A 21,141-nucleotide genomic window follows, 5' to 3' on the forward strand; every position below is an offset into this window, starting at 1 on the left:
AAGAAGGAACCAAAGGCCAGGAGCCCACAAACCATTCCTTCCAGAAAAAAAAAAAAAACTACAAAAGAGAGCCAAGTTCAAGATCTGTTCATTTTGAGGTGCCTGGACACACTGCATTTGAAAGACTGAAGATCATAGGAAATAGGAAATACAGATAGAGGGAGGCAGTTCCAGAGTTGACCCATTGCGCAAATGAAGGACTGGGAGTAACAATTAACTCTTGCATTAGAGAGTTGGACAGAAAAGGGATGAGAGTTTGTTGCTAGACGAGTGCTACGCACCTGTTGTAAAGATGGAGGAATGCAAGCAGACAGTTCAGAGGAGCAGTGACCATTGACGTAGTGACAGAAAAGAGATAAAGATGCAACAGCGCAGCAAGGAGACAGAGGTTGAAGGGAGCCAGTAAGGGGAGGAGAGGTAATGAGACGAAAAGCCTTTGACTCCACCCTGTTGAGAAGAGCTGTATGTGGGGAGGAGCCACCCCACACAAGGGAGTTGTACTCTACACGGGGGCAAATAAAACTGATGTATAAAGTCAGCAAATCTGCAGGGATAAAGAAGGTATGAAGTCAGCTAAGCATACCTAATCTCTTGGAAGCAGATTTTACATGAGATGTAATATGATCCTTCCAAGATAAGTCCCGAGAGAATGAAACCCCAAGCATGTTCAAGGATGATACAGGATTGAGCTGGATATTATTAAACATTAGTGGGTACTCCTGTGGAAGATTTTGTTGGGTAGATAGGTGTAAGAACTGAGTCTCTGATGCATTAAAACAAAATTACTTTTACCCCAGTTAGAGATACAAGCCAAGTCAGACATTAGGTGTGCCATAGCCTCATCCCTCTTTTGTTGCAATAACTACTGAGATGGTTATTGCGGGAACTGAATGGGAAGGTGAAGGGTGGAATCATCAGCGTATGAGTGGATAGGGTTAGATGTACAGCTTAGAAGGTCATTGATGAATAAAAGGAAGAGAGCTAGTGATAGGACAGAGCCCTGAGGAACACCACTGTTGCTATATCTAGGAAAAAAATGGTGGCCATCTACAACAGCACCTATAGAACAACCAGAAAGGAAGTTATAGATAAAAGCACAGATAGAAGGATAGAAACTGTAAGAGGGCAGTTTTGGAAATTAAAGATTTATGCCAGACTTGATCGAAAGCCTTTGAGATGTCAAGTACAATGACAAAGCTTATAGAGAATGGAAGTAATGTGAGTATAAGTGGCTGGGGAATGGCTGGGAGAAGGAGGGAGGTGAGAAGACAGGAAGAAATCAGTAGGATAGAAGTTGTGGAAGCAATGAAGAAAGTAAAATTGGGGAAAGCCCCAGGAATTGAAGGAGTGTATGGTGAAATGCTGAAGCATGGGGGAGAGATAGTAGTAGAATGGATGTGGAAGATTTGCAGATTGGCCTGGGAGGAAGGTAGAGTCCCGGACGATTGGAAGTCAGGTATAATTATTCCCTTGTACAAAGGAAAAGTGGAAAAAGAAGTGTTTGGTAAACATAGGGGCATTTGTCTTCTTAGTGTAACAGGATAAATATACGGTAGCATACTTAAGGATACATATTGACAGAGTTAGGGAAATAAAGAGGAATTAGTTGGAGAAGAACAGGGAGGCATGAGGAAGGGAAGAGGTTGTGTAGATCAAATATTCATTCTTAGATCTTTAGTGGAAAAGTTTCTAGAGAAGGGAAAGAAGTTGTATGCGGCCTTCATGGATTTGGAGAAAGCATATGACAGGGTGGATAGACAAGGATTGTGGAATGTATTATACTTGCATTACTTCCATTCTCTGTGTTCAACAATTCCTTAAAGTGTTCTCTCCATCTGCTCACTTTTTCTCCACTAGTAATCTACCATTTTTATCTTTCACTCCCCTACTAACTTCACTGCCACCCAGTCTTAATCTCTTCACCTCTTTCCAGAACATTTTCTTACAGTCCCTCCACTTTACCCTCAAATTCCTACCAAATTCCTCATTCACTCTCTTCTTACTCTCTCTTACTAATCTTTTCACCAAAGTACCAAAAGGAAGATGGTCAGGAGACTTAAAGGACGGTGAGAAGATTGCCGGTGGAAGGTCCCAGGCAGAACCCATATTGACGATCTGAAAGAAGGTTGTGATAGAAAGGGTGCTGTAATTTTTCTTGGTTAAGAATAGATTTAAAAGACTAGAAATATAGGATGTGAAGCAGCTGGGTGGTTATTTGAGGGCTAGGATTGGTCACCCTTCTTTATGACAGGCATCATGAGACCAAATTTTCAGCAAGAGGGAAAGGTATAGGTCGACAGACAAAGGCAGAAGTGTTTACCCAGACAAGGTGTAAGTGCAAAAGCACAGTTCTTGAGGACAACAGGAGGGTCTCCATCAAGCCCATAAGCCTTGTTAGGACTGAGGCCAATGAAGGCAGAAAGTACTGGTACATAAACTGAAGAAATTTTAATCTGAAGTCATGAGGAAGTCAGAGAGGAGGGGTTAGTGGTGGAGGAATAGCACCGGAATCATAAAAGGTGGATTAGAAGGAGGAAGTTGGAGCATAGGGTTCTGCCTTTTAAGTAGAAGAAACAGCTAAGGAACTATCAGAATGGAAAAGAGGAAGGAAGGAGGATGAAGTAAAGTTGTTAGAAAGATTTTTGGCAAGATGCCAACAAGAGCATGAAAGACTTTGAATCAGAGTTCAGAGCATTTAGTATGAATGAAAATATTCTTGGAGTGGAGAACTGACTTTGCAAGAATCTGGACAGAGATATAACAGAGATGAGATGCAGGGGTGAGTTGGATCCGGTACCATCTGTAGGCCTTCTTGTGTGGACAGCATTAGAACAAGCATGATCAAGCCAAGTTTGTTTGCATTGGTCACAAGATAAGAGAAAGGAATGTATGTTTCCGTGCCCCAGAGAGTAACCTCTGTAATGCGCGAGGCACACTCAGATGGTTTTTGGCCATGAAAGCAGTGATCATTCCAGGGAAAGTGAAAGTAGTACTGCCTGAGGGCCTCCCAATCAGCAGCTCTAAAATGCCACAGCCGTCACTTCTTGAGAGGGTTCACAGACCTTACTGGAGCGATAGGTTAAGGTGATATGGTTGTGACTGGAGGAGCCCAGTGGAGAGAAAAGATTAACAGGGTCCCATGTGCAGAAAGATTAGTTGTATGAAAGAGGTCAAGTATGTTTGAACGCTCTCCAGAGCAGTCAGAGATGCAGATAGGGTGCTGTACAAGCTGCTGTAGGACATTAAGGATAGAAAAGATGTAGGCTTGTTCACCAAGTGGATCAGTGAATGGAGAGGAGAGCCAAAGGTGGTGGTGAACATTGAAATCACTTAGAGTGGAAATTTCAGAGAAAAGAAATTGACAAGATGTGTTCCAAATAGAAGTAAGACGATAAATGGATTTTTCATAGTTGGTAGTGGATAAGTACACATCACAAATTTATTGAGTCAGAGACTGACAGGATAGCTGAAGCCAGATAGTAGAGAATTCAGAAGATTCAATTTCAGGAACACAAGAGCAAGGTATGTTGTTGCATACATATACACAACAGCCACCGTTGACTTTGAAGTGAGTATAGAGAAAGTAGATAAAAGGTTTGCCATCAGTTGCCTCATACAGCTGAGTCTCAGTGAGGAAGAGAAGGTGAGGTTTAGAGGGGGAGAGGTAGTGTTCAACAGAGAGAAAATTAGAGGAAATGCCATGAATATTGCAGAAATGAGTAAAGAGTCAGTCACATAATGGTTCCGTGCATCTCACTTGGTCGTCACCAGGAGAGTGGCGGATGATGGGGGCTTTTATGTCTCCCCCTCCCAGGAGTCCAAGGCTGGGTGTTTAGGTGCCATTTTTGCTGAATTTAGAATAGGAAGTGTGGAGTGTAATGTGTATGTAGTTTGGTGTTGACAGTTAGAGGAGGAAAAATATAGGAGAGTATGTTGACTGACTCTCTGTGTTATTGAAACATTGAAAAAGTTCAGCAGTGGGGATGTTCAGATGCCAGTCCCAAAGTCTGATGACAGAACCTCCAACTCTCCATCACCAGTTGCCCATCCACCTTGAGAGTACCATCCTGTTCAACCGATGTTACAGTCTGCAGCAGCCTTGCATTATTTGCATTCATCAGATTTGAGATACACCATTTCCACTGTTCGTTATGAATGCCATCCTTCTCTCCATTACTCGTGTCTTTGCCTCTTTCATAACACCATTCACATATATATATATTGAACAACCATGGGGACATTCCACGGCCTTGTCTAACGCTAACGCTGATCTTGAACATTCACTTAGATGTCGCCCAGCCCTTATGCATGCTTCACTACCATCGTAAAGCTCTTAACACTATTCAGCAGCATACCATCTGCACCATACATACGCATAGCCTTCCATAAACCTTCCCTATTTACCGTGTTGTATGCGTTCATATTAATTACCCTAAATGCCATAAATACCTTATGGTCCTCACAAACCTTTTTCACTATCTGTCTCATTGCATATATTTGATCAACACTTTCACCATTTCACCACTTGTCAAACCACCCTGTTTGTCACTCACCAGGGACACTGATATATTCCTTACTTTCTGTATAATTTCTTCCATATACCTTTCCCTACAAGACTCAAGAGATGTATGCTCTGATAATATTGATCTCTCTTTGCTCACCTGTATTATTGTGCAGGGGTAAAATCACTGCTTTTTCACACTTTTCTGGTATAGTTTCACCCTTCTGTGCCTTCTTACATGTCTTTAAAAAAAAACACTTCATTCCACATGCTTCACAACACGTAATTATCTTTGCTTACACCTCATCAGCTCCTGCTGCTTTCCCATTCTTCAGCTGTTTCACAGCTTTCTTCACTTCTGCTAGTGTTACATTTCATGGCAATACATGCATTTTCTGCACTCCACCAAAGTCACTGTATACGACTGCTCTGCTCTCACTATTCTAATTCATCAACCTTTCAAATTACTCATTTCATCTGCTCCTCACTTCACTTCCACTGGGATGTATTCTTTCACTTTTATCCCTCACACTTTCACACTTCAGTCCACTTCTACATTTTTGCACCTCTTTCCAGATCAATTTCTTATTTTCAGAGTGATTTGGATGTTTTATTTCTTTCAAGGCCCTCATTTACCTTATTCTTTTTCCTGCTTACTAGCCACTTAGCATGCCTTTGACTCTCAATGTACTCTTTTGTCTCTCATTTGAGTCACTTTCCTGGAACTGTCTCCCTCTGTCTGTATTTCCTGCTGCCTATGATCTCCAGTCTTTCAAACGCAGTGTGTCCAGGCATCTTGAAATGAATGGATCTTGAATTTGGCTCTCTCTTGTATTTTGTTTGTCTCTTGGAGGGAACTGTTATTGCAGGCTCATGGCCTTTTGTTCCTTCTTCCTCGCATTTAAAAAAAAAAAAAAAAAAAAAAATCCACTTCAGCCGTTTTTTTCCTCTTTTCCTCCACTGCTCTTTCAACCCCTTTATCCCACCAAGCTATACCTTTCTTCTTATTTGCTGACTTTACAACACCACACAGCATTGGCATTTCTGTATGTATTCCACAAGTTGTCCATATCCATTTGCTCCAAATTCATTGCATCTAACTCCTCTAGTAACTTAGCCTGGTTTTTATGAGCCTCTTCTTTGTCTCTCAGCTTTCATTCTTTTGCCCTGACTGTCCATCTCTCTCTCTCTTTATCCATCTCACTCCTGTAAGCTTAACTTTCCATACCACAAGAATATGATCCAATAGACTTCTCTGTATTGTCCTCTCATTGCTCTCATATCCATAATTCTTTCCACGAATACATAATCAGTCAGGATGTTTTCAGCACTGTTTCTGTTCCCTCTGTACCAAGAATGTTTTTGAGCATCTTTATGCTTAAAATATGAGTTACAGATGCATAAGCTTCACTCTTGACACATGCTTTTCAGTCATCTTCCGTTATCAGTCTTCCCTGGTATTCCAACTCATTACATCCACCAGACCAATGCCATCTCTCCCATTCAGAGTGTCCATCACAAACACTCAGTATCTCATGAGCATCTGTCCTATCACTTCATGCAGCTGATCCCAGAGCTTATCATTTAATGACTCACTCCTGTCATCACATGGTACATTCACTACAAACACTGCCCCTTTTACTCTTCTGCACTGGAACTTGACATATATGCATCTCAGGCTGACATGTTTATAATCTTTCATTCCGTTCTGACACTCATCACTTGTCAGCAATGGAATTCTTACTTTGCATCTTCCACATGCATTCATACCCAACTTCACACATTTCACACCCTCCCATTCATAAACTTCACGCCCTTTCATCTTAGTTTCACACAGTGCCTTCATGGCATAACTATCACTACAAACCCAAGGGCAAGCTGGGCAGGTGCGCAAACACTTACGCAAAGCACAATTGCGCACCCTTGCACTCCGGTGATATTGTTTGTGCATTGCGCATTGAACGAGACCATACGCAATTTTGCGCTTGTGCACCTGCCTTACATGTGTGCAAGCGCAAACTTAGTTGCGGTTGCACAATTAAATTTGCGCTTGCGCACTTGCCTCGTGCACCTGCCCTGTGAATTGCGCACTGCGCAGTCCTAGGGACACGTGGTCTTCCAGGGGACACGTGGTCTTGGGAGCTTCCCGCTTGGCTGGACAATGGATGGGGGAGGCTGGGGCTGGTCGCGAGGATGGGTTGGTGCTGGTGGGGGGAGGCTGGAGGGAAGAGGGTAGTAGCATTTCTTAATATGCTTCAACAGAGTTAATGTATTTTTAACATTTTTTAAATTATTATTATTAGTAAATAATAATAAATATACATTATTTATTAAGATTAGCATATGCAATTCCTTACAAAAACCATTAAAACATATTATTTAAATCAAATATCCACAGCCTAATAATTTATTAGGCTGTGGATATTTGATTTAAATACTCTGTTTTCATGATTTTTTATTTTTTGTAACGAATTACATATGCTATTGTATATCTATATTGAATTATTAAATAAATTGTCTTGACAAGACAAGAGAGAGAGAGAGAGAGAGATAAAGAGCTTTATTTTGAGAGAGAGAGAGAGAGAGAATAAATACGGGAATGGCAAAGGAGCATCCCTTTGAGTGAGGAGATAAGGCATAAACTTCGTCCCTCTTCTCTCTCTTATTCTCCATTTCTTCCCTCCTCTCTCACTTATTCTCCATTCCCTCCCTCCTCTGTCGGAGAGAGAGAGAGAGAGAGAGAGAGAGAGAGAGAGTTGATGATACAGTAATCACGTGATCTTTGCCAATGCCTTGGTAAATATAGGCTGTTTTTCCCGGACAATGACCTACTGTACCTCAGTCACCGTGGGTGGTGGGCAGGTTGCTAATTTAGTAATTTATTTAATTATACCAATATATATTTTACAGTAACTCCCACAAATATATGCAAATGATTTGCGCTAGCGCTTTGCGACATTGCACAAGCTAAATATTAGATTGCGCACATGCGCAAATTACAAATAATAGAAAATAATAATAATAAATAAAAGTAAGTAAGTAGTTATGCTGTTTTATTTAAATATCTCAATATTTTTCAATGATTCCCAAAAATATATGCAAATGGTTTGCGCTTGCGCTTTGCGACATTGCGCAAGCTAAATATTTGTCAGATTGCTTATTTGCTCTTGTGGATTGCGCTTTGCGCTTGTGCAAGGTCCTTCTTCATTTGCGCTGCCCACCACTGGTGGCGGGGGAGTTCCAAAACCACTTCAGCAGTGCAGCAGTATTGCAAATTTACTGAGCATTGCAAAATGACTCATATGTACATCATTGTCTTGGCTACCCATGAAATATTTTTTACTCAACTCACCATAGTTACAGAGTTATTGTGACTGGAAATTTCTCATATGACAGAAAACCAGGAACTTTATGAGAGGGATTCACATCTGTCAAAGCGTAAGTTGCTAGGTAGTCCAAGAAGACAAATTGAATACAATCAGAGCCCTACTTATGAAGGATCGACTTATGAGAAGCCGCAGATACGAAAAAAATTGTGCGTGGGGGGGGGGGGTCAGTCATAGCAAGGAAAGATGGGGTCAGGTGAAGACACTAACAAGGAGGTGAGGTGATAATTGCAATTCAGGAAAGTGTAGGGGATAAGTGGAGGAGTGGAGACAATAATGGGCTTTAATCTGGGAGAGAGAGAGAGGATAGCACAGAAGTGGGTATGGAGTAGAAAGGTGATTGGATAGAGGGAAAGAACTTTGTAACCTCATAATTATGGGGTTAGGGTTGGGTTGGACAGAGAGAGAGAGAGAGGATAGCACAGAAGTAGGAATGGTGTAGAAAGACAATGGGGTAAAGGGATATAACTTTGTGACCTTAGTAATTATGGGATTAGGGTTGGGTTGGAGAGGAGAGAAAGAGAGAGAGAAGATAGCACAGAAGTAGGTATGGTGTAGAAAGGCAATGAGGTAGAAGGAAAGAACTTTTGTGACCTCGGTAATTTTGGGATTAGGGTTGGGTTGGAAAGGAAGGAGAGAGAGAGAGGATAGCACAGAAGTAGGTGTGGAGTATAAAGGAGATGGGGTAGAGAAAAAGAACTTTGTGTCCTTAGTAATTATGGGATTAGGGTTGGGTTGGAGAGAGAGAGAGAGAGAAAGAAAGAATAGGAATGAGAGATGGACCTGCAAAAAAACAACTTATGAAAGACCTTTAAGAGAACCAATTATATTCGTAAGTTGGAGATTGCCTGTATGGTGTGCTACTTTTGATCAATCACTTGGTCTTGGTATTATGTTAAGGGCAGTGCTGACTATAAAGTCTGTATATGAACTCCCTAAGGCTTATGAAGAGAATGTATCAGCAAGATGCAGTGCAGTTTCCCAGATCTTCTTAGGAACACACAATAGATGCATATAACAAAATGACCTAGTGCTGACTCAACCCCACATCACCAAGGAGAGTTGTAAGTAAGAAGTTAGTGATCCCAAGGGCTGCCAGATGACCCTGTAATAGAGTACTCTATGAGCAGAACCATGGACAGTGCAGCAAGAAGTGGGCCAGTCTTCTCCTGGACTCTGCACCACTGACAGTATGGGCCTGGGATCAGCTACAGACAGTGAAGATTAGACGCCAGGCCTGTGTGTCTGATATGTAGGAAGGTGAGTTTCACTTCCAGGACACAGGAGGTAGCATGAGCCCAAGGGTGAGAAGAGTCCAGTCAATATGACTCCAACGTAATGGTTAGGAAGTCAGTCCTGAGGTCTGCATCCCAGGACATCTGGCAAGCAGTAGCTAAGAGTCGATGGTATGTGACCTCCGTGAGAGGTAAGGTCTCCAGGGATGATGAGGACAGGGCCATTTGTGCTGCTGCATCAACAGTCTCACTACCTTGTATCTCCACATGTGATGGGATCCACCGAAGGCAGACCGACCACCCAGCCTCCTTGGATGAGACACCTGAGCAGGGCTTGAATATTTTAGATCAAATGCCGTCTGGAGGTGGAAACAAGTGCTGAGGTACTCCAAGGCCTTGAGGACAGCAGTGAGTTCAGCTGAGATGGTATCATGGAGAGCATCCAGCTGCTAGGTTTGGCAGAGAGATGCTTAAGAAATATCACAGCTGCTGAAGCTGAAGGTGCTATGCTGTGAGAGTCATCTGTGAACACTGCAAAGAATCCCACTTAGGTGATGTTCATCAGTTCTTGTGAGTCAAGAGGCTAGATGCTTGTTGCTGGATTTGTGGAACGTCTCCTTGAGGCAGAGGGTGACCTGAGAGGAGAGATCTTCCCATGAGGGAACAGGAGGGTTAGAGCTCAATGGCAGGCAATGAGGAGGGGATGGTGACAATGTATGGTACATCCAGAGACCTCTGACCAATAGAGGTTACTATGACTTGATGAACCAAGATGGATTAGGGGGGAGGATTCATGTGCTGGCATAGAGTGCTGATAAAGGATAGTGAGAAAATTGCTGGCTGTTGAAGAGTGGGAGGTATAGTGGTACTCCACACTCCACCTACAGGGACACTGTCGGTGAGGAAAAAACACTTGTCGCATTTGATTGGGTTGCATCTTGGGTAAGGTCTAGTTTCCGGAGCTGGGTGGCATATGATGAACCATAGACAGAGTACCTACAGTTGAGCTTGCCAAGGATGGAAGCATGGTAATATGCCAGAAGGTCACAACTGACCCTGCAGTATTTTTCACAATGTCAAGTCTCAGCACACGTGGTCCATAGGTAACCAGTGTGGTGGGATCAGATGAGAATTGGCCCATCTGGATGCAATACAAGAAATACATTTCTGTGGACAACAGGTACTGTGTCTGAGCCAATCTTTATCTCAGGATGGAAGGCAGGATGATGCAGGGTGAAATATATCAGGGCATTCTTAGGGACACTGATTATCAAGTTTCACATACAGAACCTTTTCCTCAGAGCTGGGAATTAGCTAACTGAAGGACGTTGGACTTCCACATAGGAGATAGACTGACTAATGATGGTAACATCATCGGCATACATCAGGAGGGTAACATCAGCAAAATGAGGCAGATCAGGCATCAAGTTATTGAACAGGAGTGGGCTGAGGACTGACTTCTCAGGCATCCCCTGGAGGATAAGATGTGGATCTGATACAGCCTCACAAACAGATGCTGTACAACATATCTTTGCCATGTGAGCCACAGACCCCTAGGCGGGAGAGCTTGAAGAGAACACCTAGACTAGGAGCAGTCACATGGCAGGCCGATGAATAAGGCAAGCATGAATAGTTCCCAATTGTTTGTTTTATGAATTAGATATTCTAGTTGGCACAAGATGCCCAAGGTGCCCATGCATGGCCTGAACCCACACTGTTCTTCAAAAGAGGGAATCTTGACTCTAGCCACCATGAGAGAGAAGTTGTGGCCATCATCTCCATCAGTTTCCCCATGCAAGATAAAAGGGTTATGGCCCTGTAAGATAAACAAAGGGTGGGGTCACATCCACGGCTTGTAGGAACACCAGCACTGTTGATATTTTCCAATCCAGTGGGAACACTTGTTAATGCCAGCTGCAATGGGTAATTTGTTTTTATCTTTCCCTCTCTTCCCTTAGCCTCTGTTGGCCTTGCATTCAATTTTTTCATTTTTTTATTTTCTTTTTTTTTGTAGACACATTTGAGTTAATCAGGAAGTGTATGAATTTTACATATGGTAGCTACTGTTACTTTGTTTCTGGGCTCAGTGTAGGGGATGGAGATGAGAGATGATAGCAAGCCTAATATTCCATAAAAAGTGTGTGATGCTTCCACAAGAAACTTTTTGGTGCATTGTTAAAAATCCCACATATGAAGTAGGTCACATACTCCCAGAGTTGACTTGTGTGGGGTAAGTCGCACGCCATGAATTAAACATATATACCACTTCTATCCTCTTACCCTTATCATTCAAGGCTCTCACATTCTACTTGGCTATATGAACTTACCCATTCAGTTACAGTCCTGGGCAATTTCTGGGCCCTAAGTGGCTGTATTGAATTTTTTCTCATTTTTTTAGTGATTTTAAATACTTGGGGAAGGTAGGGGACACTGCTCATACCAGAGAACCCTTGGTTTGCATTCAGAGCTTTCCTTCTCCTAGGTAGACTGCTGACAAAAGCAAATGAGCTCCATTTACCCTGATGGATGGCTGTTTTCTTGGAATCTCATATGCTCTTTGACAGGTCTTGTTTTTGTCCTGCTAGGTGTCTAGCCACCCTTCTCACTGGACAAAAACCAGTGGGGTTGTCAGTTTAGTTGCCTATAGTCTGACTGTGACAAGGTAGTACAGTACCAGATTACATGGTGTACAAATAGCAGATCAGTTAACCCCATGGTAGGTAAGCACTACTCACAACTAACCATCGTACCTTCAGAATATGCAATTTTTCAGATAGGTCATGATACACTGTGTCAGCAGTGCAGAATACTGTATTGCTCTATATTGAACATCCATTGAAAAGTAAAATATCAGCTGAGCGTTCTGTCTTTCAGTAGTAAAAATTTCATACTGCTCAGCTGTTTCTTTTTTTCTTTTTTTTTTCTTAATGGGTAACTATACTAGGTCCAAATGTAAAAGTATTAAAGGTGTATTAACCAGTCAACCAACTCTGTGTTCACAGACTGTTCTGTTGAATTCACTGCATCTGAACAGTATATGAAAGATAATAAAAATCATTAATGATTTTGTTTATATATATATATTTCATACTCACTTTTGGTCTACAAAAACTTAACTCATTATAAATTATGTTACATAAATTTTGTTCACAGATACCCTATGTACACATTACACAGATTTGAAAATTGTGCCACTATAATTAATAATATACCAGTATTGAAAATTTAGTACTGAATTCTAATACCCAAAGAAATAACTGCTTACAGGACTGTGAGTATAACTAGTTTCCATCAAATACCCATACTTTTAAAATAATGACAGATATATGATTTCAACTCTCCCACTATTTTATGCATTTCCATTAAAACTTTTGTAACAAAACAAGTAGCAACCTCCCCTCCCTTCCCTTACAGAGTACATATTTTTTCCTTGTCATGTAAAAATTAAAGCTGATTAATGAAATTGGTGAACAAGACTACAAATGGGTGACTATGAATGAAAACAATGAACATACTAAAATATGCTCTGAGATTCAGCAACATGGAAACTTCAAGCTGGAAGCCTTACTTGTCTGAAATACACAAGCAACTTCTACAAAAAGACAAGAAGCACAGGGATTCTTTAGAAAGCAAATAATATTGGAAAGTCAGAAGCACTGCACTGGACCTATATCTTTTCCATATATTTTTCAAATGTCAGATTAAATTAAAAGTGTGTGTGCGTGCGTGTGTGTGCTTGTGCGCCTCCGCACGCTCAAACTGAAATGTAAATTTGTGTCTGAGATCTGGAGTAAAAGTAGCTATGTTGTTTCTTAATTAGCAGTCTTCTCAGTTTATGGCACATAACCAAAGACAAACAGGACTATTTTTAATCATAATCTGTATATATGTAAATATGTATATACATACTATTACTGTCCATATCATATATATATATATATATATATATATATATATATATTATTAGCCGTTTGATTGTCCACTGCAGGACCGGCCTATCCCGACCGAAGTGGGGACGATACAGCCAATGTATCTCTACCAAGTGGCTTAGGCTGTCTGGTAGAGACTGTATGTAGGGTATGAAGTGCTTGTAAGTGTAATTGTTGTGTTGGAGTGGCTTTGGATGTGTGTGTGTAGTCTGTGAACCAAGTGTAATCGGCCCACGCAAGCCGACTGGGTGCAAACATACATTACAGTATGCGACACTGGTTCAACCACAGCACCCCTTGTGTCATATACCAATATATATATATATATATATATATATATATATATATATATATATATATATATATATATATATAATATGCACACTAAGTTCATTTCTGCTAAACTAGGCCTAATTTTATCCTCAACATTCCTTTGATTAAATGACAGCTGTTACAATACTGTGAAATCTGTTCATAATGTCTTTAACTTACCGAATTGAAAAAAAAAAATCTATCTATCTATCTATCATATATATATATATATATATATATATATATATATATATACATACACACAGAGTTAAGAAGCATAATAAGTTTAATGACAGTCTTCAGTGTTGAACATTACATAAGACCATGGTCACAACAGAAGATAAAAATGCAGAGATAAAAATGCAGATCACATAGCTGTTTAGAATCAGTACCCTTTTTTAAACCTTTGGTCATTGCTTCATCATACCCACCAACATTTGGACAGATAAACTTGTACACACTGACTTAATTCATGAGCAAAATACATCTTCTGATTACATATGACTGTTGCTGTCGTTTATTAAGCTTACTAAAAGGTACTGGAGGGGGATGCCTTCCTGTGGTGGCACTGATACAACTAGACTGCCTCACTGTTCAGTTACAGAAATGCAGCTTATATCCCTCTATATCCCCTAAAATGAGGCTGGTGAACTGCAGGAGATGGGCAACTTCTGCCTGCAGTCCACCATGTTCACATCCTAATGAGCCATGGGCCACCAAAACAACCTTAGTAATACTGTACTGAAGTTTCCCCATCAAATTTAGTACAAGAAGTGTTCAGTTATAATAATGGTGTCTTTGCAGGTGAAATTAATCTGAAATATTTTATTCAGTATACTGTTTGTTAAAGAAGAGCTATGAATAACCTGTACAGTTAAGTTTATGCTTTACAATATATATATATATATATATATATATATATATATATATATATATATATATATATAGTCATTACATGGTCTTGTAGTGAAAAAACAAAAATCACTTTATAAACCGGTTTGAGCTACCTGAATGTCATATTTGAAAAGGTGAAATTATAATAGTTTCAACCTAAAATAACAGTGTATAGTAGGCAACTTCTTAGAGCTTGTACTGCATAGAAGTTATACAAAACAAGACTAAAATCAATGAAAGCAAAAGTACAATGGGTTACCTAATATTTTTGTAAAATATCACTTTTGTATTTGTCACAATATGAAATGGATACCTATTTTATGTGGGTGAATATGTAAATAATTTTTATAAAAAAGATATACGTGATGTAATCTGAGTTATCCATAAAGCATTATCCTATATCACAATTACACTGTACATATATATATATATATATATATATATATATATATATATATATATTTCTATCAGCCTTCAACTACTGGGTGGCAACTGCACTGAAGTCAGCCTGGGTCTAACACTGACAATGCACAACTAGCTTGAAAGCCACTTGACATGTATGAACTTACTTTCGATGCTAGTGATGTAGTTAATCTACGAATTGCGAGCCAACAACTTGTTTAACTTGTGCCAGAAACAATAACATGATTAATCAACACTAATCAACAACTTTATTAAATACAGTACAAACTAAAATAAGCTTTTGCTATCACATACCTGTATACTGATATTTAGTATTCATTTACTATTTATAGTACATAACATGAAAATATATTTCCACATAACCAGTTGAACACAAGAAATAAATCAGTATTGCCACACTGTCACAGTAGAGAGCACCAGAACCCTCCACATTATGCTTGGACCTGTCCTTCAGCACAGCATCAGCTGCCACGTGACGTTGCTCACCTGGAGATCATCTGGGCCCTGGACCTCACCTGACTCCCGCATGTGCATGAAAGTTTCATTATGCTTGCCAGTCATGCATACACTGGCTTCCCATACATACAAAACACACTCATCCAACACAAAGCAAATTTACCATCATACAGCAACTAACCAAGAACATATTAACCACGTATACTGTACAGTAACTAACCACATACATACAGTTGGTATGGGCACATGCAGACCGAAGGAGCCATATGAAGTGACAGAGGCCTGAGGTTGGACACCAGCACCTACAAGGCCTGAGCCACCTATCTGGCATGAGCAGACATTGAAGCTGATCGGGAGGCTACGGCAGCTACAAGGGCAGCTCCACGACCACTCCCATCTTCAGACAGCATCAGGTCAAACTGCATGGGTGAGAGGGGAATGCAATTAATTATACAGTATTTATACTGTACTATAATATACCAGTATGTATAATATCTGGACTGAAGCTCAAATGCCCCTGATGGGGTAACAAAGGAATTGGATGGTGGACAGAAAAATGTGCCTATCTATCTATCTACAGCATAGCCCGACACCCTAATCCCGCAAATGGTGGCCACAGACAGAAGGCCTCCAAGTTGCTCTGTCACCCACCATTTGACTGCCCTCCCCCCAGTTCACTCCCCCCAATGACTCCTGTATTTGCAATGACTGCTACACTTTATAAGAATGGCAACTTTACAGTGTGTGGAAGTAACTGTGTACAGTATATATACCACATAAAACTGATAAAAAGGGTGATATTGGACATACCATAAAAAAAAGTATGCCTTAACTAATAAAAATCCTGAAAGAAACTGGAAAGAGAACATTCTAAATGATTACCTAATTATATAAATGTATTGTTGTGAGGTATGGAAGAAAAAGGTGAAAGAATAATGTATGATAAAGCAGCAGTAGCCGTACGTGAACAAACTACTGAAGAGGAAGCAAAGCCAATGAACTAGGTGCAAATCTGTGAAGTGCATATGAAAATGTTTGGATATGGAGGTTCATTGAGTGTGTGTTGTCAACTAATAAGATAACAACAGGGTGAGATTGTAAAGGGGAAATAGCACTGGAAGAGAAAATGAGAAAGTGGTCTGAGTGGATGCAAGACTGTTTGAATAAATGAACGAGGAACTGTAAGTGGAGAAAGAGGCACATAAAAACAAAATAATCAGTGAAGTATGGAAAAGCTGAATGCAAACATATGAAAACAGGAATATATCTGAAAAGATCATAAAAATGTAGGAAGAAAAATGTAAGGAAAGCAAATGGAAGAATGCAACTAAAAGAAATACAGTAATAGGAAGACAGTCAAACTACTTTGCAAAACTGAAGAATGGAAATGAGAAGAATGTAGTATGGTCAACATCAATGGGTTTGGTGGTGCACAAAAAGGAAATGTTCGTTCATCCATCCATCATCCAATCCTACGCCACCCCATGAGAATCGTAGGAGCCTCGGGCTAGGCAAGTTGGTCCTGATATATGAGAGTGACCAGCCTCACTCATCCCCATGTGGCATTACAAGAGCAGCAAACCCCAACCACTCCCTGGATATAAACCTTCACCAGCTCAATCCGACTGGAGCGCCATAATTATCCATTAAACCAACAGGCGCCATAATTTGGTTATATGGTTACCAACCAGCATAGTAAATGGTTTCCTGGTGTACACAAAACCATTTGGCTTGTCACTCAGTGTAGAGTCACCCATAGGCTGAAGGAAAAGGAAAGAATGATGTAAAGAAAGACAGAAGAGGGAGTGTAAAGTCACCTGTAGGCAGAAGGACGAGGACAGAATGAAAGAAAGACAGAAGAGGAAGGAAGGAAAGAAGGAAGGAGGAGACGAAAGAGTATACACCTGTGAGCAGCACTATATCAAGTGAGTGGATGGTGCGTGCCTCCGCCTACCACCAAAAGGAAATGTTGCATCCCATAATGTGTCAATGGGCCAAGTGAAGCAGGTTGTGATAAGCCTGAAGAACATGAAGGCAGCAGGTGTTGATGAAATATAAGCAGAACTGTGAAAACAGTAGGAAGACTTTTCAGAACAGTTTCCTGTTTTTACAAATAAGCATAATTTTTTTACTTCAAAACAAATTTCTAATGAACAGTGAAAATTTTTAAATAAAATGAATAATTCATCAGAAGAGAACCTAAAAACTACAACTGATAATCCTATCAGGTTTCTGGGCTGGGCAGATTGTGTCTGCGCTAGTCAGCCGCTCTCGCGCTGACTCACATCTTTGTGCTGCAATATTTTTCTTTGATCGCTCTGTGTAAATACAGTTTTCATGATAGGTTTTGGTGTCATTTTAAAGCTGAAGAGTTGTAGTTTATCGTATGTTCAAAAAAAGAAAACAAAAAATCAAAAATCAAAATGATGAAGTTAGGTGAAAACCAACAATTTTATACTGTGCCAAAGAAAAATATTCGGCAAAAAAATAAACTAATAAAGATATATAAATCTGGTTTAAACCACACAAAACTACAATAAATTACCTTTGCAATGATATAGATTATGGTAAATTCTGCAGTTTACTATGCTGTAAAGCAAAAGGAAAAAGATGCACAATTTTTTATGATTCTCAGCCGCATATTCGCTTCACGATCTTTTTCTTTGATCAGTCAATGTAAATATATTTTTTATGACAGAATGCGGGCTGTTGTGTTATTTTGAAGCTGAACAGTTGTACTTTCTTGTAGTATATTCAAAAAAGGAAAACAAAGAAAATAGAAAGTCAAAATGACGAGCTGAAGTTAGGTGAAAACCGTAAATCTGGTTTAAACAATGCAAAACTGGAATAAATTACATTTACAATGATATATAGATTATGGTTCTTTCTGCATTTTACTTCGCGGTAAAGCAAAAGGAAAAAGATGCAGAATTTTTTATGATTCTCAGGCGCATGTTCGCTTCGCGAACTTTTTCTTTGATCAGTCAGTGTAAATGCATTTTTTAAAGATAGCATGCTGATTTTGGTGTCACTGTAAAACTGAACAGTTGTATTTTATTGCAGTATGTTAAAAAAAATAAATAAAAAATCAAAATAAAAAAACAAAATGATGAGCTGAAGCTGGGCAAAACTCCAAAATTTTATACCTTGCTGCAGAAAAATATTTGCCTAGAATTATGTAATAAAGTAAGAAAACCATGAGTCATACTAGCTTCGCAGTACCTGCCACACACAGAGCAATCAATCTGCGACATCATGTCTGAGTCTCTTTGTTATGACGCAAAAACACGATTTAGGGTGAATATTTTACCAAAGTATCTTAAACTGACGAAAGAATGCATCATCGGAATCTCTGATGTTGGATTTGAAATGACGCCAAAATGTGTTAAAGGAATCTCAAAAGGTTAAAGAGTATCAATTATAAACTATACTGTCTACAAAAGAGAGAGATATATATATATATATATATATATATATATATATATATATACGTTGTGGTAGGTGGCGGCGACCATCATCCACTCACGATGTAGTACTACCTACTTCTTCCTTAGCCTTTATAATTCTTTTTCTGTGCCTGCCCTCCTCTCTTCCTATTTTTCCCATCTTTCCTGTCACTTCTTATTGCTTTTCTTTATTTTACAGGTGGCTTTATATTGAGTGACAAGCCAAATGGTTTCCTGTAAGCCAAAAAACCATTTACAACGCTGGGTGGTAACCATATAACAAAACCATACGTGCTCCCTACATGTCAGCAAGTGGGTTGGTGGAGGGTTAGTGCCCCTCCCCGTAAAACAAATAACTCAGAGTCAAATGGCCACCCCTTACAGGATTCTGGCGTCTGGCAGTATTATGTATATATATACTGTATGTACAGTATACACTATATATATATATATATATATATATATATATATATATATATATATATATATATACATTGTTTTCATTTTTAAAGGCTCCAAAATGTTTGCATGCATCGGCTTAGTCACCTAATGGAGGGTCTCCATGCTGCTCGATCTCTGGCAGCTTCCCTATTCAGTCCCTTATCCCTGAGGTCACATTTATGACTTCCCTCGTCCCAGGTCTTTTTCGGTCTGCCACTCGCAACCCTACCCCCAACATTCACACTTTTCTCCTTCCTCACCCAACTGTCATTCTCCATCTTGGATCCCAAAGATTGATTCAGCATCTGAGACACACTACAAGCAACTCTTAGAAAATATTCTGAATGTCTATCCTTTTCATCTACCCTACCAGAACTGAAATATGAAGATGATCAAGAAGTCTAGAAAAAATTGATTATTCAGCACCACACAGCTTATATAAAGTAAATTACTCATAAGTAAACATTAACTGTATGACAGCATTACAGTTTATAGTATATTACTGGATCAATTGCTCATGACTTTACGAAAGTCAAAAGGACATTCTTCAAGCTACCTTTCTTGATAATATTCTGTCACTGCAGCAACAATTTGATCACACTAAGGTTGTGATACATGTCAGAGATGAGGAAACTGCCTGCTGTTTAAAGGGGGTTCTTGAAATAAAATGAGCATGCAAACAATACTTTTCAAATAATAACACTGCAGTGATGCTGTGATGAATCCTGCCACAAAAAATTCATTGCAGGGCTTGTTTTATGGTCCCAAATGCACCATGTAGGTGAACTTTACAAGTAAAAAGTGCATAACTGGACTGAAATGATGCATGCTTAATGTTTCACATTATAAAATACTGCCCATAACAAAAATACGCAGGTAATGTAATACTAGGCTGAAATTAATTATGTTGACAAATCTGAGTCTTGGTAATGCCATGGCCATGTCCCATCTCCTGTCTCTTCGTACAGTTCAGAGGACTGTACACAACTGTGACCTCATGCCGAATGTTTCCATAACAACTTGCTGCATGACAGGCATATAACTGTGTAAACAGATGTGCATACAGTGGTCTCAGAAGTGCAATAAAAGAATTAGGGTAAAAAAATACAGGGAGAATGTCAGACTACAAAATGTACCTTGATGCCTGGTTCGAGGAGTTGTGAAATTTGTTCGACCATAAGGTTGTGGAAGTGAGGGTGGAAGCGGTAGACTGATCCATCCACAGCCACAGTGACGCTTTCCTCCCTAATGCGGTTAAGGAGAACTGCCACCCCTGCTGCAGCCAGGTGGGCGGCTCGACGTGACACACACTCACACACATACCGCACGTTAGCACACTCAGCGTCGGTTGCATCATTGAACCCAAGCTCCTCCAGAATAATTCGGCAGTTGTTATAATCCCCAACTTTGTCACTGCAATCAAAATGCCATTTTAGTCAATGAATACACATTTTGTGATTAATGCACAGTTGTACACTTAGTCTCCATTATGTCAGGTATGTGTAGTAAATTATCACATCTTTTTTCATACAACTGGTACTATAAATTTTGGTGAAACTAGTCCATTACCATTACTGATGGCAATAGAGGTTTGATGAATTAACTATGGACTTAAGCAGAAAAAAAGAAAAGGACAGCACAAAACAGATGACATAAAAGACTTACTGTATTATTTACTGTATCAAAATAATACAATACTGTACTTAGTGATAAATTTTCTGTTGCAAATATTCTTTACTACAACCCAAGCCAACAGCTGTGGTATTTCAGTGAAAGCCATGTCACTCACCTCTCAATTTCAGATATGTATTTTGTGAAGAATGATCCTTTCTCAAGAAGTATATCTGATGCATATCCTCCAAAGAGCAGCCCCTCAGATACCAGGCGCACCAGTACCTGCCGTGCTATCTCCCCCATGTACATTCCACTTATCATTTTCTCATACCTACCAAAGAGAGGCATATTATTAAAAGGCGATCCTCCATTTTTGTTAGTACAGTACTGTACAGCGCTTTAATAATAATAATAATGACTTCCATGGGCTACTTGTTGATACTTTTTCTTCACATATGGCAATTCTTTAGTGTTTTGTCCCCATTATGAGGTCTGTTCAGAAAG

The 21,141-nt window shown here is 39.7% G+C and overlaps 1 protein-coding gene across 2 annotated transcripts in view; it reads right to left on the bottom strand.

The window, feature by feature from the left end:
* Window positions 1–14,259: 14,259 nt before the first annotated feature.
* The window catches only part of Hex-A (Hexokinase A), a 69,954-nt gene continuing 63,072 nt past the window's right edge, over window positions 14,260–21,141 (bottom strand). For both annotated transcript variants that reach the window (XM_080284917.1, XM_080284916.1), the window contains 3 exons: window positions 20,813–20,968; window positions 20,160–20,436; window positions 14,260–15,555 (listed from right to left, as the gene is read on the bottom strand). In XM_080284917.1, the coding sequence (XP_080141043.1) occupies window positions 15,457–15,555; window positions 20,160–20,436; window positions 20,813–20,968 (532 nt within the window). In that variant the 3' untranslated portion in view covers window positions 14,260–15,456. The remainder of the gene's footprint in view (window positions 15,556–20,159; window positions 20,437–20,812; window positions 20,969–21,141) is intronic.

The sequence above is a fragment of the Coenobita brevimanus genome, chromosome 103 (genome assembly GCF_032717465.1).
Source record: "Coenobita brevimanus isolate Jiangsu-jjx chromosome 103, ASM3271746v2, whole genome shotgun sequence".
Classification (NCBI taxonomy): Eukaryota; Metazoa; Arthropoda; class Malacostraca; order Decapoda; family Coenobitidae; genus Coenobita; species Coenobita brevimanus.